The sequence below is a fragment of the Rhamphochromis sp. 'chilingali' genome, assembly GCF_963969265.1.
Source record: "Rhamphochromis sp. 'chilingali' genome assembly, chromosome: 12".
In the NCBI taxonomy this organism is placed as follows: Eukaryota; Metazoa; Chordata; class Actinopteri; order Cichliformes; family Cichlidae; genus Rhamphochromis; species Rhamphochromis sp. 'chilingali'.
Window position 1 is genome coordinate 21,620,389 of NC_137939.1, and position 25,196 is coordinate 21,645,584.

At 37.4% G+C, this 25,196-nt stretch overlaps 2 protein-coding genes across 3 annotated transcripts; both read right to left on the reverse strand.

Annotated features, from left to right (window-relative positions):
* Nucleotides 1-807: 807 nt before the first annotated feature.
* LOC308406912 (uncharacterized protein) lies at nucleotides 808-7,358 on the reverse strand. 2 transcript variants are annotated; one of them, XM_080898222.1, is made up of 5 exons: nucleotides 6,894-7,358; nucleotides 4,952-5,436; nucleotides 4,491-4,554; nucleotides 2,525-3,539; nucleotides 808-2,389 (listed from the first exon to the last, which is right to left on the reverse strand). In XM_080898222.1, coding segments are annotated over exons 1-5 (1,845 nt in total). In that variant the 5' UTR covers nucleotides 7,173-7,358; the 3' UTR covers nucleotides 808-2,387. The 2 variants fall into 2 exon arrangements, with proteins under 2 accessions (XP_080754348.1, XP_080754347.1); XM_080898221.1 differs by having other exon boundaries at nucleotides 812-2,389; nucleotides 4,952-5,439.
* A 1,590-nt stretch (nucleotides 7,359-8,948) lies between these two features.
* On the reverse strand, nucleotides 8,949-23,328 carry LOC308406722 (immunoglobulin-like and fibronectin type III domain-containing protein 1; the record flags this gene model as incomplete). Its single annotated transcript, XM_080897903.1, has 20 exons — nucleotides 8,949-9,073; nucleotides 9,180-9,506; nucleotides 9,593-9,889; nucleotides 9,984-10,176; nucleotides 10,283-10,368; nucleotides 10,639-10,947; nucleotides 11,052-11,180; nucleotides 11,314-11,493; nucleotides 14,574-14,870; nucleotides 15,107-15,400; nucleotides 15,534-15,675; nucleotides 17,045-17,169; nucleotides 19,658-19,918; nucleotides 20,016-20,288; nucleotides 20,663-20,867; nucleotides 22,156-22,327; nucleotides 22,463-22,505; nucleotides 22,784-22,883; nucleotides 23,011-23,150; nucleotides 23,265-23,328. 20 exons carry the CDS (start codon nucleotides 23,326-23,328, stop codon nucleotides 9,069-9,071), a joined length of 3,642 nt encoding a protein of 1,213 aa, XP_080754029.1. The 3' UTR covers nucleotides 8,949-9,068.
* Nucleotides 23,329-25,196: the final 1,868 nt, after the last annotated feature.

The following is a 25,196-nucleotide window of genomic DNA, read 5'->3' on the forward strand; positions in this document are numbered from 1 at the left end:
TTATCATATTTTACAGCATATCAGTCCATATCAAAGTTGTTGGGTTTTTTTTTTGTTTGTTTTTTACAATTTTCTGTGTAACACTAATATTTAATGAGGTCAAAGGTATATTTCACCTGAACCTTTAGAAGAGTAAAAGTATAAAGAAGCATAATATGGAGATTTATACCTAAACACTGCACCGGAGATAGCACACTTACATATTAAACATGTTTAACAAAATATGAAAGGTGTGACACCTGGCATGCTCAGCTGAATTTTGTTACATTTTGTGGCAAACTGGAAAACCAAAAAGATACATAATTTCTCTATACAGCGGAGTAAAACTATTTTAAGTGCACAGGAGAGTAAAATTTTTTAGTGTTAATAACTAAAGTTTCAGTGCTCATTATAATGTCGTCCAGTACTGTACAACAGGCTCAAGTTTTTAATAAAACTAAGAACTAATGCACTAATATGGCATAGAAGAATGCACTTAAGTTTTAGGGACATAGATAATATTTGATAGCAGCATAACTTATTGTAATAAGGTTCATAGGTTTCTGGACAATGAGGCATTTATTAGAATTTTTCCTCGGTAAACCTGCACAATGGGTTTTATATCAAACAATCAAAATGTTATTGCAGGGCAAACTTTTAGTTTTAATTCAAGTAATTTAACTAAAGTACTGCATTAACTCTTTTAGAATTACAGCCTTTTTCATATATAATATTCCATTTTTAGAGGCTCCTGTGTTGTGGTGTACAGAGACAAAATTATAAAAAAAAATGTGTAACTGTTTAAGATAAGAAACAGACTGAGGTGTTCCTGGCGACCATGGCGACACAACAGCAATTAATCAAGTATACAGAAGTGAAAGAACCAGAGTTTATTTTACAAACATAATTGTTATACTGATAATAAAAAAAGTGTGCTCTAGGTTTGTTTTATTTCGTTTTTTTGTAAAAGTGCACAGTAAAAATCACTTCTTGGAAACATATTTCACATTTGTAAAATATGAATACACATATTTGTAATTTCCTGAAAAAAAATTAAGAAAAAAAGACATTTGAGATACTAAAATATTTTGCTCTAAGGTTACACTCACTTTAGCAACAATATTTTTGATTATTGGAAAACTCACATTATTTGAAATCATGTTTCTTGCTTTGTTTCTGTTGCTAAACATGTTAATACCGCCATTTGTTCCTCCCTCAATTCATCTTTGCTGTCAGTGTGCTGCAGAAAAACACTTAAATCTGAAAACTACATCAACATTATTAGAAAGCTAAGCTTTCGTCAAAAGATATTTTTAGATGATGTATAAAATGAGTCGCCTCTTGGCTTTGTGGACAACTTGTTCTCTAGTTGGTGTGACTGATGCTTTGAATGACATGTGAATACTTCTGCTGTCCTAAAAATGTAACTTAAGCACAGTGCAGGCTCCAACCCCTCATATGCAGAACACTTTGTCCCTGAGGTGCATCATTAAGCTTTTTTTCTAAAGTTACATAGTCTTTCTATGATTGTTTGTTAAAGACACACAACATTTATTAACATATGATTAATTAAAAAGCAGCAGAGTAATGACAGAGTAATAACCTTTTGACCTCCCTGTATCTCACAATACCACCAGTGTGTTCTGTCTGGCTGGAATTGTAATCAGTTAAAAAGTGCAAATAAAATGATAATAACCAAATCTATAGAGCAAGCACAGCTCTAGTTATTAAACACTAAAAAACAAACATGTCTTTAAAGAGTAAAAAAAAGTTTAATAAACTTTGCCATACCTTTAAAAAAACACTCTTATTAATTCAGTTATTGCATATTATTGATTTTCTACCATTTTTCTTGTAGTTTTTTTCCCCTGTGTAAACAACATCAGGGACACAATGAATTACAGAACTGTAATTGTTGTTTCTCGTGATACATTTCAGGCAGTGACAAAAAGCAGCACACTTTGTCACCAAGACAGGTATTACTTATGGCTTCAAGGTCACAGCTTATGCACTGGCTTCTTGTTATTTCATTAACAGCTTGGTAGAAAATAGTGTAAATTGTTATGACAAGTGGAATTTATTTTCTTTAAAAAACATAATCATTTGATGGGTTAAGGCTTGTTAGACTGTTATTGGCAGGTAAACCCTGAATGACTCATTTCCTTACAAAAACGAGCCATGTTAGATTTTGAGGTACAGGTTTCAGCTCTGCATGTTGACGGAATTTTCGATTAGGTGTGCCTTTCAGAAAGCAAATGAGTAATGCACCTCGACAACAGCGATCAATAACTCTTTCTAACAGTATTTTTTATATTGCAGACAGTGGTGGAAGTCGGAGAAAGCTCCTGTTTTTCTTGATGGATAGGTCCATAGCATAAAAGAATGAAATTTCTTCCTGGTGGTATGCACTCTGTAAAAACATTAAAAAGAAGATATTAGAATGGATATATCAGTAAACACATTTTAGTAAGGCAGAATAGTCAATTAATAACTTGGATTGATAATCAAGTCATTATTTATGAAAAAAAAGAAAGTGAAATCTTACATTTGTCTTCTGGCAAAGCATCAAATTCTAAAAACTCCTCTTCTTCATCAGCCTCCTGTGGGTCCTCTGCACCATGGTTCTCCTCTTCATCTGCTGCTTCCTGCTGTTCGTCCTCTACTTCTGACACTTCTTCCTCTACATCTGGTTGTTCTGCCTCAAGCACTGCCTTCCAAAGCTGCTCCTCTTCTCCAGATGGTACGTGTTCTTCTGACTTCTCCCTTTCATCGTCTTCCGACTCCTCTTTCTCCAACACCGTCTCATCCTCATCTCTTGCTTTGAGGCTCTCATCTTGGACTGTTGAGTCGTCCTCACCTTTCTCTCTTTCAGGTGCCTCCTCTTCATCGCCTTTCCGGTTCTCGTCTTCAGGCATCTGCTCTTGAGCATTGGGTCCCTCCTCTTCTGTCAGTGTTGTGTGTCCCTTCTCTTCTTCTGATACAGTAACACACTTCTCTTGTTTTGCATCATCTTCCTCTACTGCCTCTGCCTGCTGTGTAGGAACAGTTTCCTCTGTCGCAGACTCCACCTTTTCAACAGGAGCTGTATCTTGTGTATTTAGTTCTTCTGGCTCATCAGACTCTGCCTCTTCTTCCTCTTGGGTGGATGTAACTTTTTCATCAGCTGTAGGAAGAGTCTCTTCTTCTTCTGATTCAGCTGGTGCAGCTACCTCTTCCTCTCCAGCTGCTATGGGTGTCTCTTCTTCAGTGTCTATGTCTTCTACTTTTTCAGTTCCTAAGGCTTCTTCTTCTTCTTCCTCCTCCTCCTCCTCCTCCTCCTCTTCTTCTTCCTCCTCGTCAGTTTCTACATTTTCTACTTCTTGTTCACTGCCCAAGGCTTCTTCTTCAGTTTCTACAGTTTCTACTCTTTTTTCAGCTTCTACAGGTGTTTCTTCTTCTTTTTCTTCACTTCCTGCAGCTTCCTCTTCCTCTTTGGTTTCCGCCTCTTCTTCAGTTGTAGGAATTGTTTCTCCCTCTGTCTTTTCCAGAGGCTTGGTCTCAGGTTTCGTTTCTGCCACAGACTAAGATAAGCAAAGTCATATCAAATAACTGGAGCAAAATATTTACTATTCAGCTATGTAGGCATCTACGTAGGTATCTCAGTGAATGTGACGTGATTAACTGACATACAAAACAGGAAACTGCACCACACGAGTGTAAATGCTGATGTAAATCCATTGGGGAATCCATGCCAGGCAATTAGCTTCTTCAAATTAATGTGATGAAAATGTTATTATGGTTCCTAATGGGCACACTGTGAACGGAAATAGTAAAGAGGCCATGTGTGGTGACAGCATGTGTGTTAAGCCATGTCAAGCATGTTCTGCCATTGAAATGTAATCTAATTAAATGCGATAGCTTAAAAATGTTCTTTCAGTACATATTTAATAACTAATAAATCTAACATATAGTCCTAGATATCTGATTGTATTCCAAGTTGTTATTTATTTTCCTTTTAAAGATAAATCTGGTCTAGCCTGGTTAATCTGATTCTAATGACTGATTTATTTAGAGAGCTATTAGGCCATATTTTTCTTACCTAATCATGAGTTCTCAGGTTCTTGTGGCAGGTTTAAAAAAGTTTCAGGTTTAAGAATCATGTAAATATCACATGTCACATGCAGCTGTACTATATGAATAAACATCAACAAACTTAAAGTAAAAATATTATTAGACGGACTGAATAAAGCAAAACAAAATGATGATTTAATAGATTTGACTGTCAGGACTAAAAGGGTTGTGCTTAACACACAAATATCAAAATTAGATAAAATATTACATCAGCAGGGGCACTCACATTTGATCTGTTTATTTGCCATTTAACATTAATTTGACCTGACTGCTAAGATCATGATTTGCTACCTTTTTTCCATTTTATTTTTTTCCATTTTGCATTTAATTAATAAGATCACCCAATGGGCTTCTTTGTTATTACGGGCTGCTAAGTTCTGATCCTCCAGACTGTGACGTACCACATTAAGTTCCTGTACTCTGGCCTGATGAAGCCACTGCGACTGCTCATGTTCAAACAACTCTCTGAAAGACAGAAGACAGAATAAATTTCTCTTATGATCTTGTGGTCATTATTTTGTACCTTCATGAAGCTTTACTCACAAAACATACCGATAGTTTTATTACAACACTTCTATTTCAAAGCTCAAATGACAATAATAGCATGTGAGCCACGTTCTCTTGATGGTTATGTAAGCTTCAAAGACTTTTCAGCTTTAAAACTTATGAATACAAAAGAAATATTTACATAGATCATGGCAAACTCACAGTGTGATAAAGAGGCCTACCAACTCTGGTCTAGAGTAACACAGAGTTGCAGACAGTGGCAGCCAACAGGGCTTTGGCAAAGACAACATAAAATCATGGGTGAGAGGAGGCAAGTTATTTCCTCCACTGCTCTTTTTCCCACTCCACCACCTACCTGACAGTAGTCATTTCGACCACGCTAGCCTTCAACTGAGTCTGGTAGGCGTCTAGCTGGTCCTTCAGTCTGAGCATCACAGCAGCCTGTCTATCCAGGGCGGCACTCACTGTGGCAATCTCTCCAACTTTCTCCTCCAGCTTAGATTCTGCTTCTTCCAGGCCGCCTGTCAAGATGTCGACCTTCTGGGCTAGCTCACCAGTCAGTGTGGCTAAAACCTCCACCTTCATTTTAACATCTTCAAACTCCTCACTCTTTCCTTTCAACATGGTCTGCAGCTGGCTCAGTTGCTCCAGAGACACTGTGGCTTGTTGCATCTCTGCCAGGCGGGTTTTCATCTCTGTGTGGAGTGACAGCACCTGAGCGGGGAGGTCTGATGTCTTGAGCTGTTCGGCTGTAGCTAAGGCCATACCCACCTGCTTCTGGGCCAGTGAATAGGACTCCTCAAGGGCATTAAGTCGGGCCTCCACGTTGTCCGAAATATGCTGCTGCAACAAGACACAGGAATGACACAGAGTCAAGCTAAGGGACTATTATCCTCACTTATTTTTATGATTGATAGACTCTTAACTGTCACTGGACAACAATTATGCTTATTGGGAAAAGATTTTGTTACTATTAAAGGGACGGAAACACCAAGGACAGTTTTTTGTTAATTTTCTTTTACCTTTATTTGCATTGCATTGTTTGCTTAGATTCTGTATAATATAGTATAATATAATATAACAAATGCTTGGGGGAAGGAAATATGTAGCCACACCAAAATCTCATCATTAACAGGCGTGATCATGAACAAGCCATTTAGGAAATCTCACTTAACAGAGATGAACCTCAGATCTTTGATTTATTTGCAGTTATGCTAAAACTGTCTTTTTTGCATTCTTTATAACCTTTTCTGGATTCTTCATTAAGCTTTCTCCTTACAACATCCTGAAGCATTTCACATTTGTGAGCGACAGAACAATTTACCACTCATACAGAAAATATTTGCCGAACAAGACTGAGCTAGCTGAAATGTTCTTGTGCAAAGTTTCTGCAACCCTGTCTTTTCTGAATAGAAGAAATACTTAAGGGAAGGAAATACAGATATACCTGATACTTCTTGGAATACCATGAATTGAATTTGAAACACATGGAAGAAGACTAAAATACTGAACATGGCAGTCATGAACTACTATTTACTGTTATATAACAGGTTAACACAGGTAATGTGTTTAACTATAAATATAATTATCTCTTACATAAAGTGTGTCCTTTCAGATTTATAGACAGACACACACAACATCGCTCTCTCTGCTTTTCTACAGTCTTTCAGATTGCCTGCAAAGAGCCTCTGAACTGGTGTTCAGTATCAAAATCACAGACTAAATTTAGCCTTGGCTCATTACTGCCTTGTTTATTATTATTTTGGCAGCATCTTCAGCACAGCTTTGGGGGCATATTCTTGACTGGTATTACAATACAGAATTTTCCACAGAACCTAGAGACTAAAAGAGATCTATTTTACATTTGAGTCATTGGTACAGGCATTTGTAGGTCAAGAATAATCCTCATTACAAACGTCAGCAGCTGTGTGGATGTTAGAAATAGCAGCGTTTTGTACTCACTCCAGTGAGGCTGTTGGCATGTGGAAATCTGATAGAGGCCTGCAGATAACTTTCCTTACTTGCAACTGACAACGTGTGCTGGAGCATTTTATTTTATTTTTTCTGTGTGTGTGTGTGTGTGTGTGTGTGTGTGTGTGTGTGTGTGTGTGTGTGTGTGTGTGTGTGTGTGTGTGTGTGTGTGTGTGTGTGTGTGTGTACAGAGTTTTTTTTTTTTATTCTAATCTCGTGAAAATATGGTTCACAAGATTGGTTGTTCATTATAAATATTGGCTATCAATAAGTGCATCTGGTGCTTTTGGTGGCTTGCAGTTTTAGGTGACTGGATATATTCTTACCTTGTTGCCAGACTGTCGCATTTCTTCGTGGGAGGATTGTAGTTTCACTATCTTCATCTGTATGCCCATGAGATTGTCTGTTAAGTAGGTTAAAGTTTGGTACTGCTGGAAACAGAACCACACTCCGGTGGCACCTCCAATCACAAAAATCAGAAATAAAACCAATAGAAGTGTGTAGTTATTCCCTCCAGGGCGAACTTCTGTCTCCATAACTTCATTTTTGAATATGTTATCTTCATGTTTGTGGTTGTTTTTCGCTTTCCGGTGCTTGGCTGTCATTGCGCTAAAAAGGACACAACGTCCGAATCAGGTAGTGAGGTGATATTCAAGGACCCGGTGGGTAAGCACGCTTGGGCCGTGGTGTGAGCAGTGATTTACTTCGGATGGATCCTTTAAGTTGCGTGGTGCACCGATCGGCCCGGGTTAATCACTCCACAATAAAGCTGCAGCGGGTCGTTGGCGAAGCAGTAGTGAGGGAGGTGTGAGAGGGAGGCGTGAACAGTAGGTAGCGTGGTTGTCCATTCAGGAAGATCAAGGAGGAGCGGAGGGCCGGGCTGCCATCAGGAGTGGCTGAGCCCTGAGTCACGGTGGTTGACTGTCATCTAATGGAAACACTGCACGTCCGCTGATGGAGTGCCGTGCGCTATTTTTTTTTACTTCAGAAGCCATAAGTGTAAATGGCAGGTCTGCACGTTTCCACTGTGGACCAGACTCACTCTAGTATTTAACAAAAGGGTGCCATAAGAAAATATTCATTAAGTACAATTAATTTTCTTTTATATTGAAAGTGTAATATAAAATGTTACTTTGGAAAGGCCATGTTCAGTGTCACTCTCTGACTCTGTAAAATTCCCCTTTGCAGTAAAGGTCACCTTCAGTTTCTAAAATGTCAACATTTTCTTGGTCTTTGCTGCTTTGTTTCAGTCTTCCTCGTTAGTTTAAAGGTTCAGCTCCATTTTTGAATGTTATGTTTCCTTTTCAGCTGATACTTCATTTCTACATTTATTTTTGTCCTTCGTGTTGTCTTTTGTCTTCCCGTCTCTCACATTTTCCCCAATAACTATTCTTGTTGTTTTTCTTAGCAGAGCTACTAAACACCCATCCAAACATATGCCTTCAATAATGGTTGACAATTAAAAACTATAGGGAACAGTAAAAACGATTGACATACACTGTTCTCACTTATAACGTATTTTGCAAACACTAACATTACCGCTAACAGGTGGATTTTCCGTTTCGGTGCAGTTAGCCCAACAACAAGGAACCACTTACTTTATCCCTATTTTTTTTGTTAACATAAAACGCATTGTTGCAGCCAGGGACAGTTTACAAAATGATCTTCTTAGAATGATTTTTGGTTTTAGTCTCATTGATTTATTATTATTGGTTATTGGTTCTGTTTCTGGTTTATTAAGCTAATAATAATGATGACGATAACAACAACAACAACAGTATTAATCTATTAGCCAGCACCAACCAATCCGTTGACATTCTGTACTGACACAAGATGGCGCTAAACATCTTCTAAAAACTTAACTGTAAACACTTCTTTCTTAAAGCCATCTTCACCAACAGTATTAAAGCTATGACAGTTTTTGAGAGCTTGGCTCCATGGTATAATTTAGCCTTTATACGTATAAATACATATACATGTTTCCTGTCCACTTAAACGTTTCCATCATATTTTTTTTATTTATTAATTCATTTTACAAAATATGACATAAAGAAATTTTGCCTCACAGTTACCTATCAGGGGATTATATGTGTAGTAAATAATACAATACACATTTCTTTGCGAGGCTTTTTGACAAACGTTCTGATTGTACCACTGCTGTAGTATTTAAAGTGTATGCCTGCAATAAATTATAGCCATCTTTACAAATAACTCTCAAGTATTTGTTCAGATGATTCATCAACTGATCTAATATGTGATGGGTATTCTGCTGGTTACTGGATTAAGGGCTCAACCAAGACTCTTTAAATCATGACCAAAAACAAACAGGAAACCTTGTCGAACCATAAACAAATGTAATTATTTTTTAATTGTATTTATTTATTTATTTTATTTTAGTACCAATTTAATAAACAAGAGCACAATCTTGCCAATCATCCTGTGCTACACAGTTGATCTTTCAAATAAATGTTGCTCACACCGTACTGGCATCTTCCATGTCTTCACTCTGTGTGAGAGAAAGAGATACAGATTTATTGACCTTTACTATCACCCCCCCACCCCCCCAACAACTAACCCTCACCGTAAATACAGCCAGTATATTTTCTTCTCACCTCTGACATTAAGGATGGTGGAGCATTCGGCTCGTCCCAAGCTGTTCTCTGCAATGACGCTGTACTCTCCCATGTCTTTGGGACCCACACGGAGGATTAACATGGTGCAAACTCCACAGGTGTTGGAGATGTAATAGTTGGTATTAGTGTTTAGACTGATGTGATTTCGATACCATGTTATGCGAGGTTTGGGGTTTCCTTTCACTGCACAGCTCATATAGCATTCATAACCTTTGGGTGCAGTGTGCAGCTTCAGTGGAACAATGAAGGATGGGGCACACCGCAAATCACAGTCCTTCATGGTTGGTACACTTACTAGAAACTTTTCTATGAAAGAGCAGACACAGTATTATCATTTTTTTCTTAAAAAGTGAGTATTTGGACTTTATGATTGTTTGAGATGACAAACACACCTTTCTTCTTCTCCACCTCCCAGGTTGGTGACTCAGAGGGTGCAGATATGCCCATGTCATTTTTGGCATAGACCCGGAAATGATATTCCCTTCCATGCATGATATTGCAGACTGTGAACTTGTTATTGAAGAGCCTGTCAGCCACTGTGACCCACGAACGCTTGGTAGAGTCCAGTTTGGACACGGTGTAGTGGAGACGGTCATCACGCTTCTCATCAGGAGAAGGTTCCCAGATTACTGTCACAGTACCAGGCACATTTTCTTCCAGTTCTACTGGTCCAGGTGGTTTTGGATCATCTGCGAACAGTTTTACTTTCATCAGATCCATCAGCTTTTGTTACGAAAAGATGTTGCAAAAGAAAACGAGTATACAATTATAGTTTTATTTTACCTGTGACCCTGACTTCTGCACTTAATGTTTCCTGCCCTACGAGATTTTTCACCAAAATGGAGTAGATGCCGGAATCAGAGCGCTCAGAAGAAGGAATCAGCAACTGGGAGGAGCCATCAGAGTTACTGATTGTGATCCGCTTTGTAACTGGCACATTATCCTTTAGCCAGATAATTGCTGGCCGAGGAGAAGCCTGTTTAAAAAAAGGAATATCTTCAACGTTTTCTTTTATTGCCTCACCCGTTTCGTTTTGCGAAACCATGGTTTGCCTGATTTTAAAACTGAAATATCATTCTCACCTCAAAATTGACTGTGATCCTGACAGAGTTTCCTGCCCGCACAACAAAGAAACTCTTCATCTTGTTGTTTGTGAATCTTGGCCTCACTGTAGTGGTGACAAAATAAATAAATAAATAAATAAATAAATAAAAAACAAAAAAAAAAGGTTTGTACCATATTGTAATTTATCATGGTTCGTAATTGGAATGAACAAAACTATATAAGAAAAGATAAATCATCACAGAAATGTTGTATTCTACCAAGAACGAGTGAATTTTCTGGGGGGGGCAAAAAGTTTTATTTAAAACAAAAAAAAAATCATTCTTAGCAGCAACAAACCAACAGAATCTGAAATATCTAAGACTTGTTGACATACCTGGTGAAGGCATTGCCAGTACATAGTTGGGCAGCTCCTCGGGCTCACTCTCTCCTCCATCATTAATGGCAATCACTCTTACCCAGTACATGTCCATGGATTTCAGGCCTTTCACACTGAAGGAAGTCATGATGATGGGGGTACTATTACAGCGGGACCATTCGATGCAATCTGCTTGCCGAATCTCAACAAAATACCCTCTTGCTTCATCCTGTATGCCTGGTTTGTCTTCTGGTTTTGTCCAAGTTAGGACCAAGTGGTTGTAGGAGGTTTCTGTCACCTTAAGGCCTGTAACTTTACCAGGAGGCTCTGGTGTAGTTCAAACATCAGATATTTAAGTTTTGACTAAGCGATACTTGTTAATACATTTTTTTTTAGTCTTTTGTTTCATGTAGAATAGTTGCAACACTTACTCTTAGGATCTCGTGCAAAAACAAACTCTGAAGGGCTGCTAAATTCACCTGCTCCTGAGAGATTTATGGCAGTAACTCTGAATTCATATTCCATACCCGCAACAACATCCTTCACTGCATATTTCTTTTCTACAAAAGAGTTTACATGGAGAAAGACAGAAAGAGAGGAAGGGAGAAAAACAACAGCAAAAAAAGAGTCCTGTTATGCTCTAATGTCATCAGGTCCATCAGATTAAACTGAGGTAAGTTAAAAAATACGCACCTTTTATGAGCTCATCATTGGCATTGACAACAGACCAGAGATTACTTCCCTTCTTTCGTTTCTCCAAAATATAGCCCAAGATACGTGAACCTCCCGTGTTACTTGGAGGAGCCCATGAAAGATTTATACAGTCATCAAAAGCGCTGGCCACTTTTGGAGGTGCTGGAGGGCCAGGGAAGGCTGAAAAATGCAGAAACGAAATAGATTGTGCTGGTAATGGTTACAATCAGAAAAAAAAAAAAAAAAAAAGCTTTTTTGTTACTTGAGACCAAAATGAAGAAGCAGCCTTGAATCAGAGCACTGTAATTTATGTAGATAAAACAATAACTGTACATATAAACATTAATGTTTTAGCTATGTATGTTCATTTATCAACGTGTACTATGCTGAAATGATTAACATCTAAACTGATAATTGATAAGTTAATTTCATTTACAACACCAGGCTTCACACCTCCTCCAAGGCTAAAAAGGTCTCTTATTTTCATAATGCAGTATATGTATATCATATATGTATATCATCCTATCTAGGTTTCTCTCTCGGTGGTAAACTGTCCCAAAAATTCCTGGCTGTGGACTGTAATCCAGATGGATCCCAAAGTTAAGTTGTGCCAAGCCCCATCACTGGTAAAAATTTCATGGAAACCTCATAACTTTTTCAGTAATACCACTAACAAACAGACACACAAACAGGTAATCTGAGCCAACTACATATCCTCCTAGACAGAAGTAATGGTTAATAATGAAAAGAGTAGTTGTTTACTGCGCATCACTTGATTCAAGAAAGGAGAATATGGCCAGTAAAGCACAGTAGGGGGCAGTAACGCCGCTTTCCTACCGGTTGATGCATTTTGAACCATATTTTGGACATGCCACAGAGAGGCAGAGCAGATCTAAATAATGACGTTTGCTGCTTAGATTAGCTGCATCAGTTTCAGGGTCCTGTTAGCTCGTTGTTACACTGTAGGCGAAGAGTCATTAGTGTTATCAGTTGTAACACCTGCGTTTTCCAGGCTGCTCTGAGGGAAAACAAGCCTCCATTCCCAGAACACCGGCACACAGGGACAAATTCACTGGTAAAATTTGTTGTGGCTGGTTATATGTACCCGTGCCTGTATTTTCTATAATTAACTATAAAATCATTTGCATTGATACAAGCTACTTATGCCACTAAATTATTCCACTAGTATAAACTTGAGTCTTTTAGGACCGGAAACTGATAAAACAGATGCTTGTTTAGCTATCCGTTTTAAGCTAAAGCCTAAGCTATAACTTCATGTGTCATTAAAATTCCTCTATGAAATACAGAAAACAGGCGAGCTTAAGTCCATAGGTGGGAGTAAAGAAGTACAAATACTTCGTTACTGTTTCAGGTATCTGTACTTTACTTGAGTAGGGTTTTTTTTTGTTACTTTAACTCCCTACTTTTTTAAGTGTCTGTACTTTGTACTCCTTACATTTTCAAAACAGGCTCGTTACTTTTGTTTTAAAGCATTTGGATCGAGTTGTTATTTCGAAAAAACATCAAACCGATTTCAGAGTAAAAACAGAAACAGTCACAGAAACACATCAATGGCAGTTTGTTTATTAATCACCAGAGGATGTAGCGTAAAGAGATATGACGTGTGCCAAAGTCAGGATATTTTTCTTTCTTTTTTGTGTGTGAAAACATCGGAACTACTGCAGGTGTCTGTAAGTTGCGGTTCTTAAGCATCTAACTCGCCCTACAGAAGATCAGCGAGCATAGAGGGAGTGACGGAGGTAAATTCAAATGCAGCGTTTCTGTAAGCTAAGGAAACACACAAACTGTTTGTGTGCAGTTTAGCAACAAAGTGTGTTGCTAGCTAAAGGTCCGGCTGCTGTATTTCACAGGGAGAGAAAAGAAAGAGAGCTAACTTCACTCAGAGATGGAGAAAGATAAGAAAGACCGGACAGGAGAGAAAGAAGAGAGGTTAGATTAAAGGTAAGGACTGCTCAGTTGTATTGTATAAAGTAGAAATGTAAAGCTTACATTTAAGTCATGTTTTTATATCAGATATTTGGGTCAGTACATGGGATTTTTTTTAATATTGTGAAATGCTGCAAATGAAATTGAGACAGACTAAGTGTTATTTTAAAGGTTGTATGAAAATACTTTGCAGTGTAGTGAATTTAAAGTAAGGAAAAGTGTGTGACTGGTGCACCATGGCTGCGGTTTCATGGCCAGAGTAAGGTTAGATCAAGTATAGCAGAGAATTGTAGATGAGTTTTAGCAGATGATGCTTAGATTCATTAACTAAATTCCACCTTCATACCCACTTTATAGATTCTAGAAAAAAGAGCATAAACAGTGTACTGTCAGTGTAGAGCAGTGGTAGGGAACTCCAGGCCACAAGAGCCGGTGTCCTGCAGGTTTTAGAACTCACCCTGGGTCAACACGCCTGAATCCAATGATTAGTTCTTTACCAGGCCTCTGGAGAACTTCAAGACATGTTGAGGAGGTAATTTAGCCATTTAAATCAGCTGTGTTGGATCAAGGACACATCTAAAACCTGTAGGACATCGGCTCTCGAGGCTTGGAATTCCCTGCCCCTGGTCTAGAAGGTGGAAATGAATTTGACTTTGAATCTGAAAAGGACTGAAAAGGCTGGTCATGTGGCTACACTGCCAGGATCATGTTTTATAAATTAAAAAAAAAATGCTTAGTTTTAACAGCTGGTGAGAATAACTGGATTCAGGTGAGGACCATTTCAGGCTTGTCAAAAATGACAAGTCTAGCCAGTATTTCTGCAAAGCTGTACAGACAGATGGTCCAGAGGGACACTTTGAAGTATTTTTCAAGCAGATCTGCAAACAGTAAGTACTTTCTTTGCATTATGCTGTGCAGTGGTTTGTGTGTGTTATGTTTTAGCTGTGAGCTATAAGAGAGCGAATGCTTGTTTTAACCGTTTTATAGTTACCCACTGTATAGTTTACCCACTTTGTAGCCTATGTGCCATCATCACATATACACTGTATATATCTTACAAGTAAACTGATTGGGAGATCACATTTGGCTTTTAACTGTATGTCAGCAACCTGAAGTTTTGACTGGCAGATTTTTAAACCTTTTTGAAAACTGGTGACAGTGAGCAGTCACAAGGTCGTCTATTTGGCATTTCATAATGAAAAGCTTCCTTTTCTGTTGAAGACAAATGAATCCCACAATAAAAATCAATATATGAAGTTTGCATTCTGTTATTTCTGTGTGATTGAGCTTGGTGAGTAGTCAGCTTTGCTTACCAAGTGTGCCAGCTTGCATTTCCTCAGTTTCCATAACTTCGCTTGTGCCTTCTGCAGTCACTGCTCGGATGCGGTAACAGTATTTCCGCCCTCGCTCTACGCCTGTGTCTCGGTAACTGGACACACCTGGTATTTCCGCTATTTTCTTCCAGGTGTTTCGCCCCACTTGCTGACGCTCCATTATGTAGTTAATCACTGGGGAGCCACCATCATCCTTTGGAGGGCGCCATCTAAATTCAATACATGTAGCTGAGCTCTCTGTTACCTCTGCAGGACCCAGAGGTGGGGTTGGTTTGTCTGAAATGGCAATAAAGTTTTATAGAAAGTATGGAAATACATTTACAATGTTCATAATAGAGACAGTATTTACGTAGAACTAATAATTACAGGACTTTTTAACAGAAAAACAACTTTGCACAAGTTTTCAAATCAGTTGTCAAATATATTATGAGGGTATGTCAGTCGAGATTTTTACTGCTGTTTGAAACCTATATTTATCTGTTCAGCTTCTGCATTGTCCATAATTCACTCACCAAGCACAATAAGCCGTGAGAGTGCCTCAGTGAAGCCGTGTTCATTTTTTAGCTTGATCTTGATCTCTCCTGTGTCCTTCCTCTGGCATCTGCTCAGAAGCAACCGGCTTTGGCTTGCAGATTTTTCTATCCTTGTATTGTTGTCATCTTGGAGCTCTTCTCCTTCTCTGAACCACTGAATCTTTATGGGTTTGTGTCCAAGAAAATGCAATTTGAAGATGGCATTGTGCCCCACTTTAACTGTCTTTGGCTCAGTAAAAGCACTGAGGTCTTCAAGGTCAAACCTGGGAGGATCTAAAGAAGTTTTTAGGAGTTGGAGAAGTATTATGTTATCCGTGATCTGCTTCAACATTTCTTTATTAGTATGTCTGTACATTTTCCATTTAAAGTTTGCAAAATGTCATGCTTTAATGAGCAGTTCTCAAACCTTTGACATTTATCATTGCCTCTGTTTTACGGCCATCTGCCTCAAAACGGTATTTTCCAGAGTGCTCTTCCGTGCACTTGCTTATGACCAATTTATGAATTGGCCCATCTTTAGTTATGGAGAAACTTTCATCTTGGAATATCTGATAGGAAAAAGAGCAAACAGTTAAAAGTAAAGAAAAATTAGGCTTTCAAAGGGGGCTTCTTGTCCAGCTGTGTGTGTCTCCCACATGGGCCTAAAGTACTTGAACACTGGCAAAAGATTTGAAGTAAATTAAAGATGAACAGCTGTTCAGTGAAACCGGTGATGATTTTCAGACATCAGTAATGACACTCTTTATTTATTAAATGTCAGTTTTGAGCTTTTAAAAAATTTAAAATACATCAATAAGGAATCAAACTTTAGCGAGGAATGACAGAGTGCTACATTTACATACAGTTAGGTCCATGAGAATTTGGACACTGACAGTGTTTGTAATTTTGCCTCTGTACACCACCAAAGTAGATTTTAAATCAAGATGTAATTTAAGTAGAGACTTCCATCATTAATTTAAGAGGTTCAGCAAAATGTTGCATTATGTTTTGGAATTACTGTTTTTTTTTTTTTTGTTTTTTTTTTTTTGTTTTTTTTTTTATATATAGTCAGCTTATTTCAGATACTCAAAATTAACTACCACAGGTAAAAATATAAGAATAGTTGGATAAATATCCCATCCTATCCTGAAGTTTAGAGGGGTATCACCAAAAGCTGTGTTTCCCACCTAAACTCTTTTAGATGTTTTCAGTCTTATCTGGTGTTCTTGTTCTTCAGCGTAACCAGTGGTTTGCACCTTGTTGCACCTGTCAAATGCAACTTTAACACTTGAAATCAACTCCAGATATTTTATATGCTTAATTTGTCACAGAAAATGTAGGAACAAGCTCCATCTGGCTATGAAACTGCTTGTTAGTGAATTGTCCAAATATCTTTAATCCTCTATAAAGGCTATAGGCAAAGCTACTGCAAAGCTAAAAGTTTGCACTTCAATGCACAGCATTTTGTTAGTCAGTTTGTTGCAAGAGCGAGCTTGCAACAAACTGACTTCATTCAGGAGATGCAAAGACAGAGAAAAGACTAGAACAGACTGGAAAAGAAGGGGATCTAACAGGGATGAACAAGAAGCAAGAACTTTAAATATAAATATAGTACTCAGAGGCTCTCAAGAATCTGAACACAAGGACAGTATCTCAGAATTCTAAAGAACTAAACAACAAGTCTCAGGACAATCACAGTGTTTGCCAAAAAAATGTAACTGTCCAAATACATATGACCCTAATGCTACTTTAAAAAAAAAAAAAAAAATTATTTTGTTGCTGTTACAATGGACCTGTTTTCTTTTTTTTCTCAGTTATGAATTCGTTAGGCATGGTATGACAATTTATTGATCCACTGTCACAGTAACTTGGGTGTGTGGGTGAACACAGAACTGTACCAGAACAGAAATATAACATGTATATGTTTGTTTGACTAACCTGTTTGCCATCTCTGAACCAGGCTCCTTCACAGTCTTCACTGCTAAGCTTACATGTTAACTCAGCGATCTCATTGATGATCGCACTGACATCAGTCAAACCACAGATGAACTGAACCCCTGGATCTAAGAACAGTTAAAATGATTTTTGGAAAATCTTGGACATGAAGTGTGACACCAGTCAATACACTTTAATGGATTTTGGATATTGGTAGATGAAATAAATTATAAATGTATAATCTTACAACAACAAGTCTTTTCTATCTGTAGATCAGTTTAGTTTAGTTTAATATAATAGTTTTATTTTATTTTTTTCTTTTCCATCCACAAATAAATAGCTGAAACTTTAATGTTTCTTTCACTATCTATCAACAAGTTCAGAATGTTGTTCAGGTATGTTTATGCGGGTAAAGGTAGTCATGTCTGTGTTAATAAGACAGAAATACAGTGGAATAATTCAGCTAATTGAGTTTTACATGTTTAAGTGTTAATCAGTTTAGTTAAACAGATTATTAATTAAAAAAAACATCAAAAAACAAAAAAGAAAAACCCTTCTGGTTTAGAAGAATTCTTTGTCTCCAACTTACCAACCACCAAATCTTCGATCGGAGGGGCGTGTCTTTTACGCCTCATATGTGTTGAAGATTCAGTCTCATCCTCAGTCTCGTCACACCTAATGTCGTCTTTCAGACTTGCACTTTCACCTTTAAAACAAAAATCTTCTCTCAGCTAGAAGAGTTCTTTCAAAATCATACCATATATGGTTTTAAGCAAAACATATATCCAGGAATATATCCTTGAGTTTCCTCATGGAGGAAATTGAATCATACAAATTCCCCTTGCAATGCCACACTAATTGTGCTCCCTTACCATCGAGTTCATCCTTTGGCTTTTGGTCTTGCTTTGGAGAAATTGTGTGCTTGTCCTGGTCAGTAGCGTCTTCATCCTCATCATAGCAACTTGATTCATTTTCACTTGCTAGTTCTTTTGGATCTGTGTCAGGTATTACATGCACAACTTTATCCAGTGAATTTTTAAGTAATAATTTTGATGTTGATTTTGTTCTGCTGCATTTTATTTTCTTTGATTAATTAAGAAAAATATAATTTAAAAAGTGCTAAGGGACATCTTTCTGAATTTTTACACTATTGAAGATAAAGCTTCTATGCTAACTGTGTCATTTGAAGCTTTGACAGCAATTCTCATGGTGCAATATCACTTAAACTTAAACTGTTTTACAATAATAATTCACGACTATAATTTACAAGTGCAAATAGAAATGTCCCAAAACTTTGTAAGGGTTTGAAACAAAAGTCTCAGATACATATTGGTTACATTTTATTAAAAAAATACAAATGAAAGAAAATGCATTTTGTAATTCAATATTGCACAAAAACTGACAATAATAAAGCAATAAACAGTTTTTCCATCTGTACATCAGTGTATTGGGGTTGCTGTGGCTCAAGAGGAAAGTTGATGCTTAGATTCCTGGCTGCTCCACTCTGCATGATGGGTAACATACTGAACTCCAAGTTGCGATCTGATGTATTAATCAGATTATGAATGTGTGTGAATGTTAGGTACAAAACATCAGGTGCAGGAAAAAGTGCCTGTATGAATGGGTGGGAATAGGTAAATGGGGCATGCTGTATAAAGTGCTTTGAGTGCTTAAGTGGAGTTGAAAAGTGTTTTATAATTTATATCTACATATTTATATCTAATACACATAAGTATAAATCTTGAATAAGATATAGTGCATTTTCATGCAGTCATTCAGCCCTTACCAGATGTTTGTTGTTTCCATTGGACTTTCTTTCTTTTCATTTGTTTTTTGACAGACCCAGTGGAGTTATTGTTTCTATCAGATTCCCCCAGCTCTTGTTGACTAATGGTAAGCATTTGAGACTGGTCTGCATCCATAAATTTGTCAGTTGACTCTGGACAGACACAAAACAAGATTAAAGGTCAAAATATTTATTTACATATTTAGACTTTTCGGTCTATAACAAGGGAATGGACACACGTACTGCTTTGTATGTTTCTTACCAATTACTCTGATTTCTGAGTCACGACTTTGTTTTAAGTATTTTGATTTAGTTGCATGTCCAGTGAAGTTCTTAGTCTCCTCAGAATAATCTTCTTGATTTTCACCTACCAGTTAGAAATAAAAAAAAAAAATGGTGATTTTTTAAAGTCGAAAGTCTTTTAAAAATATTTGTTTTTCAGAGAAGATTTAATTTCCAGCCTGCACCAGTACCAGTAAGCAACTATGTCATACTTAATGCCACTGAAAAATAAAAGATGGCTTATAGTTGGGTAACCAAATATTAGCCAGGAACGACACAAGTTAATACACTCTGTTAATCTTTTGAAATAAGTAGCAGTAAGCGTGCATGTTTTATCATCAGCACAGTTTTAGCCACACTGCCTATTCACTGCAGTGCTGGTAGTAGAAATGCTTTGGTAAGACGTGAAGGGTGAGACAGAATATGGGACTGATAGGAGTGATAGGACAGTTTAATGGAGTTAATTTTAAGGAGATAATAGATTTTGTTGAGTTTTTGCTCCAAAGGACAGGGAGGGTACTGGCAGAGTCAGAAATACATGTTTTTACCTTGTCCAGTAACTTTACTGTATTTTCCACCTGTGCTTAAGATTAAAGTCAGTTCTTCTAATGCCAGTTCTTCTAAAGATAGTTTGTCGGTTATATGTACTGCTCCGTATTTTGCATTTACTTCTGCCAAGAGCTTCTCCATCTCCCCTTGTATTTTTAGTTGCTGCTCTTGGGCCACTTTCTCAATGTCAGTCCGTGCTCCACGAGCCACAGTAGTTTTACGGGGTCTCCTCTCACCACCAGGTGCAGGATTACTGTCAGCTTAAAAGTTAGAAGTACAACGTAATTAGTTATCTAATAATAATAATGATGATAATATGAAAATAGCAATGGTTAAGGTAATGTTATACAGTGATACCTTCCACAACCAACCAGGCATTGCAGGATGTATTGCCAACCACAGCGGAATAGATGCCTTTGTCCAGCATCTGGCAGTCCTTGATGAGGAGCCTATGGATGAGTTTGTGGTCTGACATAGTTAAATTATATTTTTCTCCATCCTCCAGGATGTTGCCTTTGCCCATCCATGTGATGTTAGGTAGCGGGTGTGTCAGGACACACTCAAACAAAGCATCCTCCCTTTCTTCAGCTTTAATCTCTTGAATTTTGATCACAAAGTCGACTTTGGAAACTACAAAAAAGTAAAATATTATATTCATGTGATTTTCTTTTTGATATAATATATGTATCATCAGTATTGGTCATCTTCTATTCAATTAGAGAATGTAGAGAACATTGCAAGACTATTATTTGGACATGATTGTGTGCTTCAGTACATTCAGTGTCAGCTGTTAAAGTTATGTTACTGGATAAATATAATGGCTACTGTCTGCTTATGGGCTAGTCAGTAAATTTTTACAAGCTTTAGCATATGCACATTTGTTTAAAGTCGAATGTACAACAAAAACAATATGCAAATGCCCAAATGCTTATGTTCTGAAGACTCTTTTTTTTTTTTTTTTTTTTTTTTTTCCAGGTCTAGCCATAGCTGGTTTTTAAACCTACATTTAAACTCTGCAGGGAGTATGAACTTTTCAGGATCCATTTGAGGCAGCCCTGCATTTCGAAGGTTGGCCTCTTGAATATCCCCCTTACAAAGCTCTGTGTCCTTTTGCATCAGGCCATCAATAGAGAAATTCGTTGTCCTTCCAACACTCTTTAGACTGTGTTTCCCTGTTTCATTTTCATCATAGGGAATTATATCATCCTGCTAGGTACACAGAAAAAAAGAACCTTCATGTCATGATGAATAGCAATGTGGTATAATGATACGACTTCTATAAAAATTGAAAAGTACACTGTGCTGGAAGCACTCTTTCATCAAGGACTACGGAACTTTATGATTGCATGTATTATGCGTTTTTAATGAAAGTCAAAATTATCAACATTTTTCAGTTGTTTTGAAATCACAGCTCCAGCGTATTTCTGACTCATTTACTGCTTTGTATATTACTTACAGTACTTACACACAGTACAGGAATCAGCAAATTGATATCTCTGACCTGGATTGTTGGTTACTATTTTAGGAAATTAATACAAGCATTTTTTTTTTTCCTTTTTTGGTCCTAAATGAAGAGATCTCAGAAGTGAAAGGAATGCAGTTAATAATATGAACACTTAAAAAGATGATATATGCCTATGGCTAAGTGTATACACTCACTTTAGTAGGTAATGATGTTTGGCCCTTGGTTAATGCAAAGTTTAACAATAGAAAATCGGAAAAAGGTTACTTCTTCTGATGAGTCTCAATTTCTGCTGCAGTATTCAGATGGTATAGGATCAGATTTTCAAAGCATGAGAGCACTGATTCATGTTGTTCAGGCCGGTAATGGTGTGAAGGGGGCATTTTCTTGGTGTACTTTGGGGCTCTTAGTACAAATGAGCCATTCTTTAAATGCTACAACCTACCACGTCCATACCTTTATGACTGCAGTTTACCACTCTTTTAACATCTGATTCTAGCAGGATAACAGGCTTTGTCACAAAGCACGGATCATCTCAGCCTGGTTTCTTGAACATGACAGTGAATTCACTTTACTCAAATGGCCTCCAAAGTCACCTGATGTCAATCCAATAGACAACCTTTGAGATGTGGTGGAATGGGAGCTTTGTTTCATGGGTGTGCAGCCCGAAAAAATGTGCAGCAACTCCAATGCTATATAATCTCTGAGGAATGTCTGCAGCATGCTGTTGATTCTATGTCATGAATAATTCAGAGGGTACAATGGGCTCCAACCTGATACTAGTAAGGTACCTAATAAAGTGGCTATTGAGTGTAGTTAATAGTTATTCTGCTGATGTCATATTTGCATTTGAACTATCAACATATTGTTGCAATGCACAGTATGAGCTTGGTGAGTATTCAGAAAGTGCTTCATCAGCAGCTGAGTCAAATAATAATTGCACTCCATGACTGACACCTCAAGAATTTACTTATTAATTCTGAGTTTTAGAGATTAAGATATCGTATCCAGTGTGAGAGTTGGGTGTTTTTATACCTTCCTCTTATTTTGTGATTTCTCCTTCTTCTTTTCATCCAGTTTCTTGAGAATCAAATGTAAGTCTTTAACACCAAATTCTGAACAGATGCGCTCATAGTCGTTCCGGTCAGCTTTTAACATGGCATCCCAGAACCTTTCATCAGATTCTCCATCTGCTCTCTCTACTTTACTGAAGATAACAGGAAAATATTAAATGTAATGTATTTAACTGTCAAAAAAAAGGATCAGTTAGGGAATTAATCCTTATATACTCCTGCAGAAATGTCCTCTTTTAAAAAGTATTTTAATAGGTTACAGTTCTTACCTCTTCTTCAGCAGTTTTCTGAAATCTGCTGGATTTGTTGAAGCTGAAAACAGCAAATGAAATTCAAGTTTTATTTAAATAAATACCAGTTTAAAAACACATTGAGTCCTATATCATTTTTGTAATAAAAAAATAACAGAACTAGGCCCTTAGACCTACAGTGTTTGTCTTGTTTTTCAGTGTCTGTCATTATAAGCTTAAATAATAAGAAATGTTAAAATCTACAAGAGCACTCCACCAATAGAAAAACTCTTCCAAATGCACACTAAAAGAAAGAAAGTACAGAATCCTCTTTAAAAGTATTTAATGGGCAAGACTTACCCTCAGTCACAGTTAATGTTGTTGTGCAGACAGCTTTTCCATATTCGTTTGCAGCAAAGCATTTGTATGTATCTGTTTCTGCAACAGACACTTTGTGAATCTGGAAATATTCATTTATGTGTCAATTCACATACAAATACATTATAGATCAATACATTCATGAGAAAAAAAACAGTATCAGTACTAAATACTTCAAGATCATCATGTGGAATAATTTATTCACTCACCTCTAATATATGCTCCTCAGTTAATTCATCATATTTAGTCTGAAATTTTTCCTTATCTGAAAGAGTTCCCTTAGCTCTTCTCCATGACACATCTGGTTTTGGATCCCCTGTCACCACAGCCTTGAAAACAGCTAATTTTCCTAAAAGACATGTCTTCTGTTTAATAATGTGAAAGATATTGCTGAAACCAAAAGCAACAATATCTTTCACTAATGGATCAGTTTTAATGGTCAGTTATAATTTAAAGCACCCACCTTTCTCAATAGTTACTGCCACTGGTTTACACTGGAAATCAGGGGTGCTTTTTCCCTCTGGCATGTTTACTAAATACTGCGTGATCATCACTCCAGAGGTCTTAGATCTCTTCCGAATAGCAGCTAAACAAAATGGGGGGGGGGGGAATAAGAAACTGAGTTAATCATAAGAATTAATCATGAGTTTGCTGGTTTTGATTGAACTAAACGGATTTCTTTTTTGCTACCAGCAGATGTCAGAAATGTCAAACATTTTCCCAGTGACAATTAGTGTGTTGACAGCAACAGTAACTTTGCAAATGGAAAGTACAGTGCATAAATCTTACTGCTTTTGATTCCAGGTTTAGTTTTCAGTTTTTCTAAGTTATACCAGCTCTAGTAGCACGTAGGGTAATCAATTTATGTTCCTTAATTTTGGAGATGTGAATAGTACAAAATCTTGTCTGTCGGCTATGGTTCACGGTAACATCTATCGCTTGAAAAAGAACATGATGTTTTTCTTGGATATCTTAAATGTGTATTGCTTTAGAATGGTACTTTACATGGTAATTAGGACAAAAAAAAACTCTTAGAAAACACCAGTTTCACAAAGCTGAAGGCAATGTCCATACCCTTTTTTTTTTTTTTTTTTTTCCTTTAACATGACTAACATCCAAAATTTAAATATCTTACATGTTGAATTCCCCTCACTGTCCACTTTATTAGGTAAACCTTTTAAACTCCAGCGTGGACCCTCTTTTGCTTTCAAAAGTGACTTAATTCTTTGTGACATAGATTCAACAAGCTGCTGTACACATTACCCTTGGATCTATAATGCTATGATAACAGCACACAATTGCTGCAAATTTGTTGATTGAACATCCATGATGTCAATCTTCCATTCGACCATATCCCAGAGTTCCTCTTTTGGACTGGGATCTGGTGACGGTGGAGGCCATTTGAATACGATGAACTCATTGTCTTTTTTTTCAAGAAATCGGTTTGAGATGACTTGAGCTTTGTGACATGGTGCATCATCCTGCTAGAAGCTGGAGGCTGTGGGATCGACATGGTCAGCAAGAATTCTCAGATTGGCTGTGGCCTTTAAACAATGGTCAGTTGATACTAAAGGGCCCACAGTGTGCCAAGAAAATGCACTCCACGGGACATACAGTACCATCCGAGTCTCATCAGAGAAGCAAGTCTTCAGCTGTCCTATGTTGATGAGCCAGTCTGATTTGTAGCCTTAGTTTCTTGTTCTTAGCTGACAGGAGTTTCACCCAATGTAGTCCTCTTGCTGCTGTAGCCCATCTGCTTTAAGGTGCAATGGTTTTTGCCTTCAGAGATATTCTTCTACATACCTTAGCTGTAACAATGGCTTGAAGCAGTCTAGCCATTCTCATTTGACCTCTGGCATCAACAAAGCATTTTCACCAAAAGTACTGCTGCTCACTGGATATATTCTTTTTCAGACCATTCTCTGTAAACCCTATACAACCCTGGTTGTGTGGAGAAAATCCCAGTAGCTCATCAATTTCTGAAATACTCAGGCCAGTCTTTTCTTCCTCATTGCAATGCTTGGTTTATGAAGTGACCATGTCTACATGCCTAATTGCATTGAGTTGCTGCCATGTGATTGACTGATTAGATATTTGCATGAACAAGCAGTTGGAAAAGTGTACCTAACAAAGTGGCTGATAAGTGTATATAACATTCAGAAAAGCTTGATATATGGTATGTTCGGCAATTTCAATATAAAATAGTGACCCAGACAATTTATCGTCAAAAAAAAATGTGCAGTGTGAATCTCTTCACAGTCAAATGTCAGCTTCAGCTCACATTCTGTACTAGACTATGGACTAATTCACTCAGTCATTTAAAATTCAGGCCATGAATGAATTCTGTGATCCTCTGCCTCCCTGCTTGGCAGCTGAACATTTCTTTATCAGGTTT

Coding starts and splice junctions, on each gene's coding strand:
- LOC308406912 (XM_080898221.1), bottom strand. CDS start 7,172: ATGACAGCCAAGCACCGGAAAGCGAAAAACAACCACAAACATGAAGAT. Junction 4,555..4,951: donor GTCGAAATGACTACTGTCAG/GTAGGTGGTGGA, acceptor TCTGTCTTTCAG/AGAGTTGTTTGAACATGAGC. Junction 3,540..4,490: donor GAGTACAGGAACTTAATGTG/GTACGTCACAGT, acceptor TGCTTATCTTAG/TCTGTGGCAGAAACGAAACC.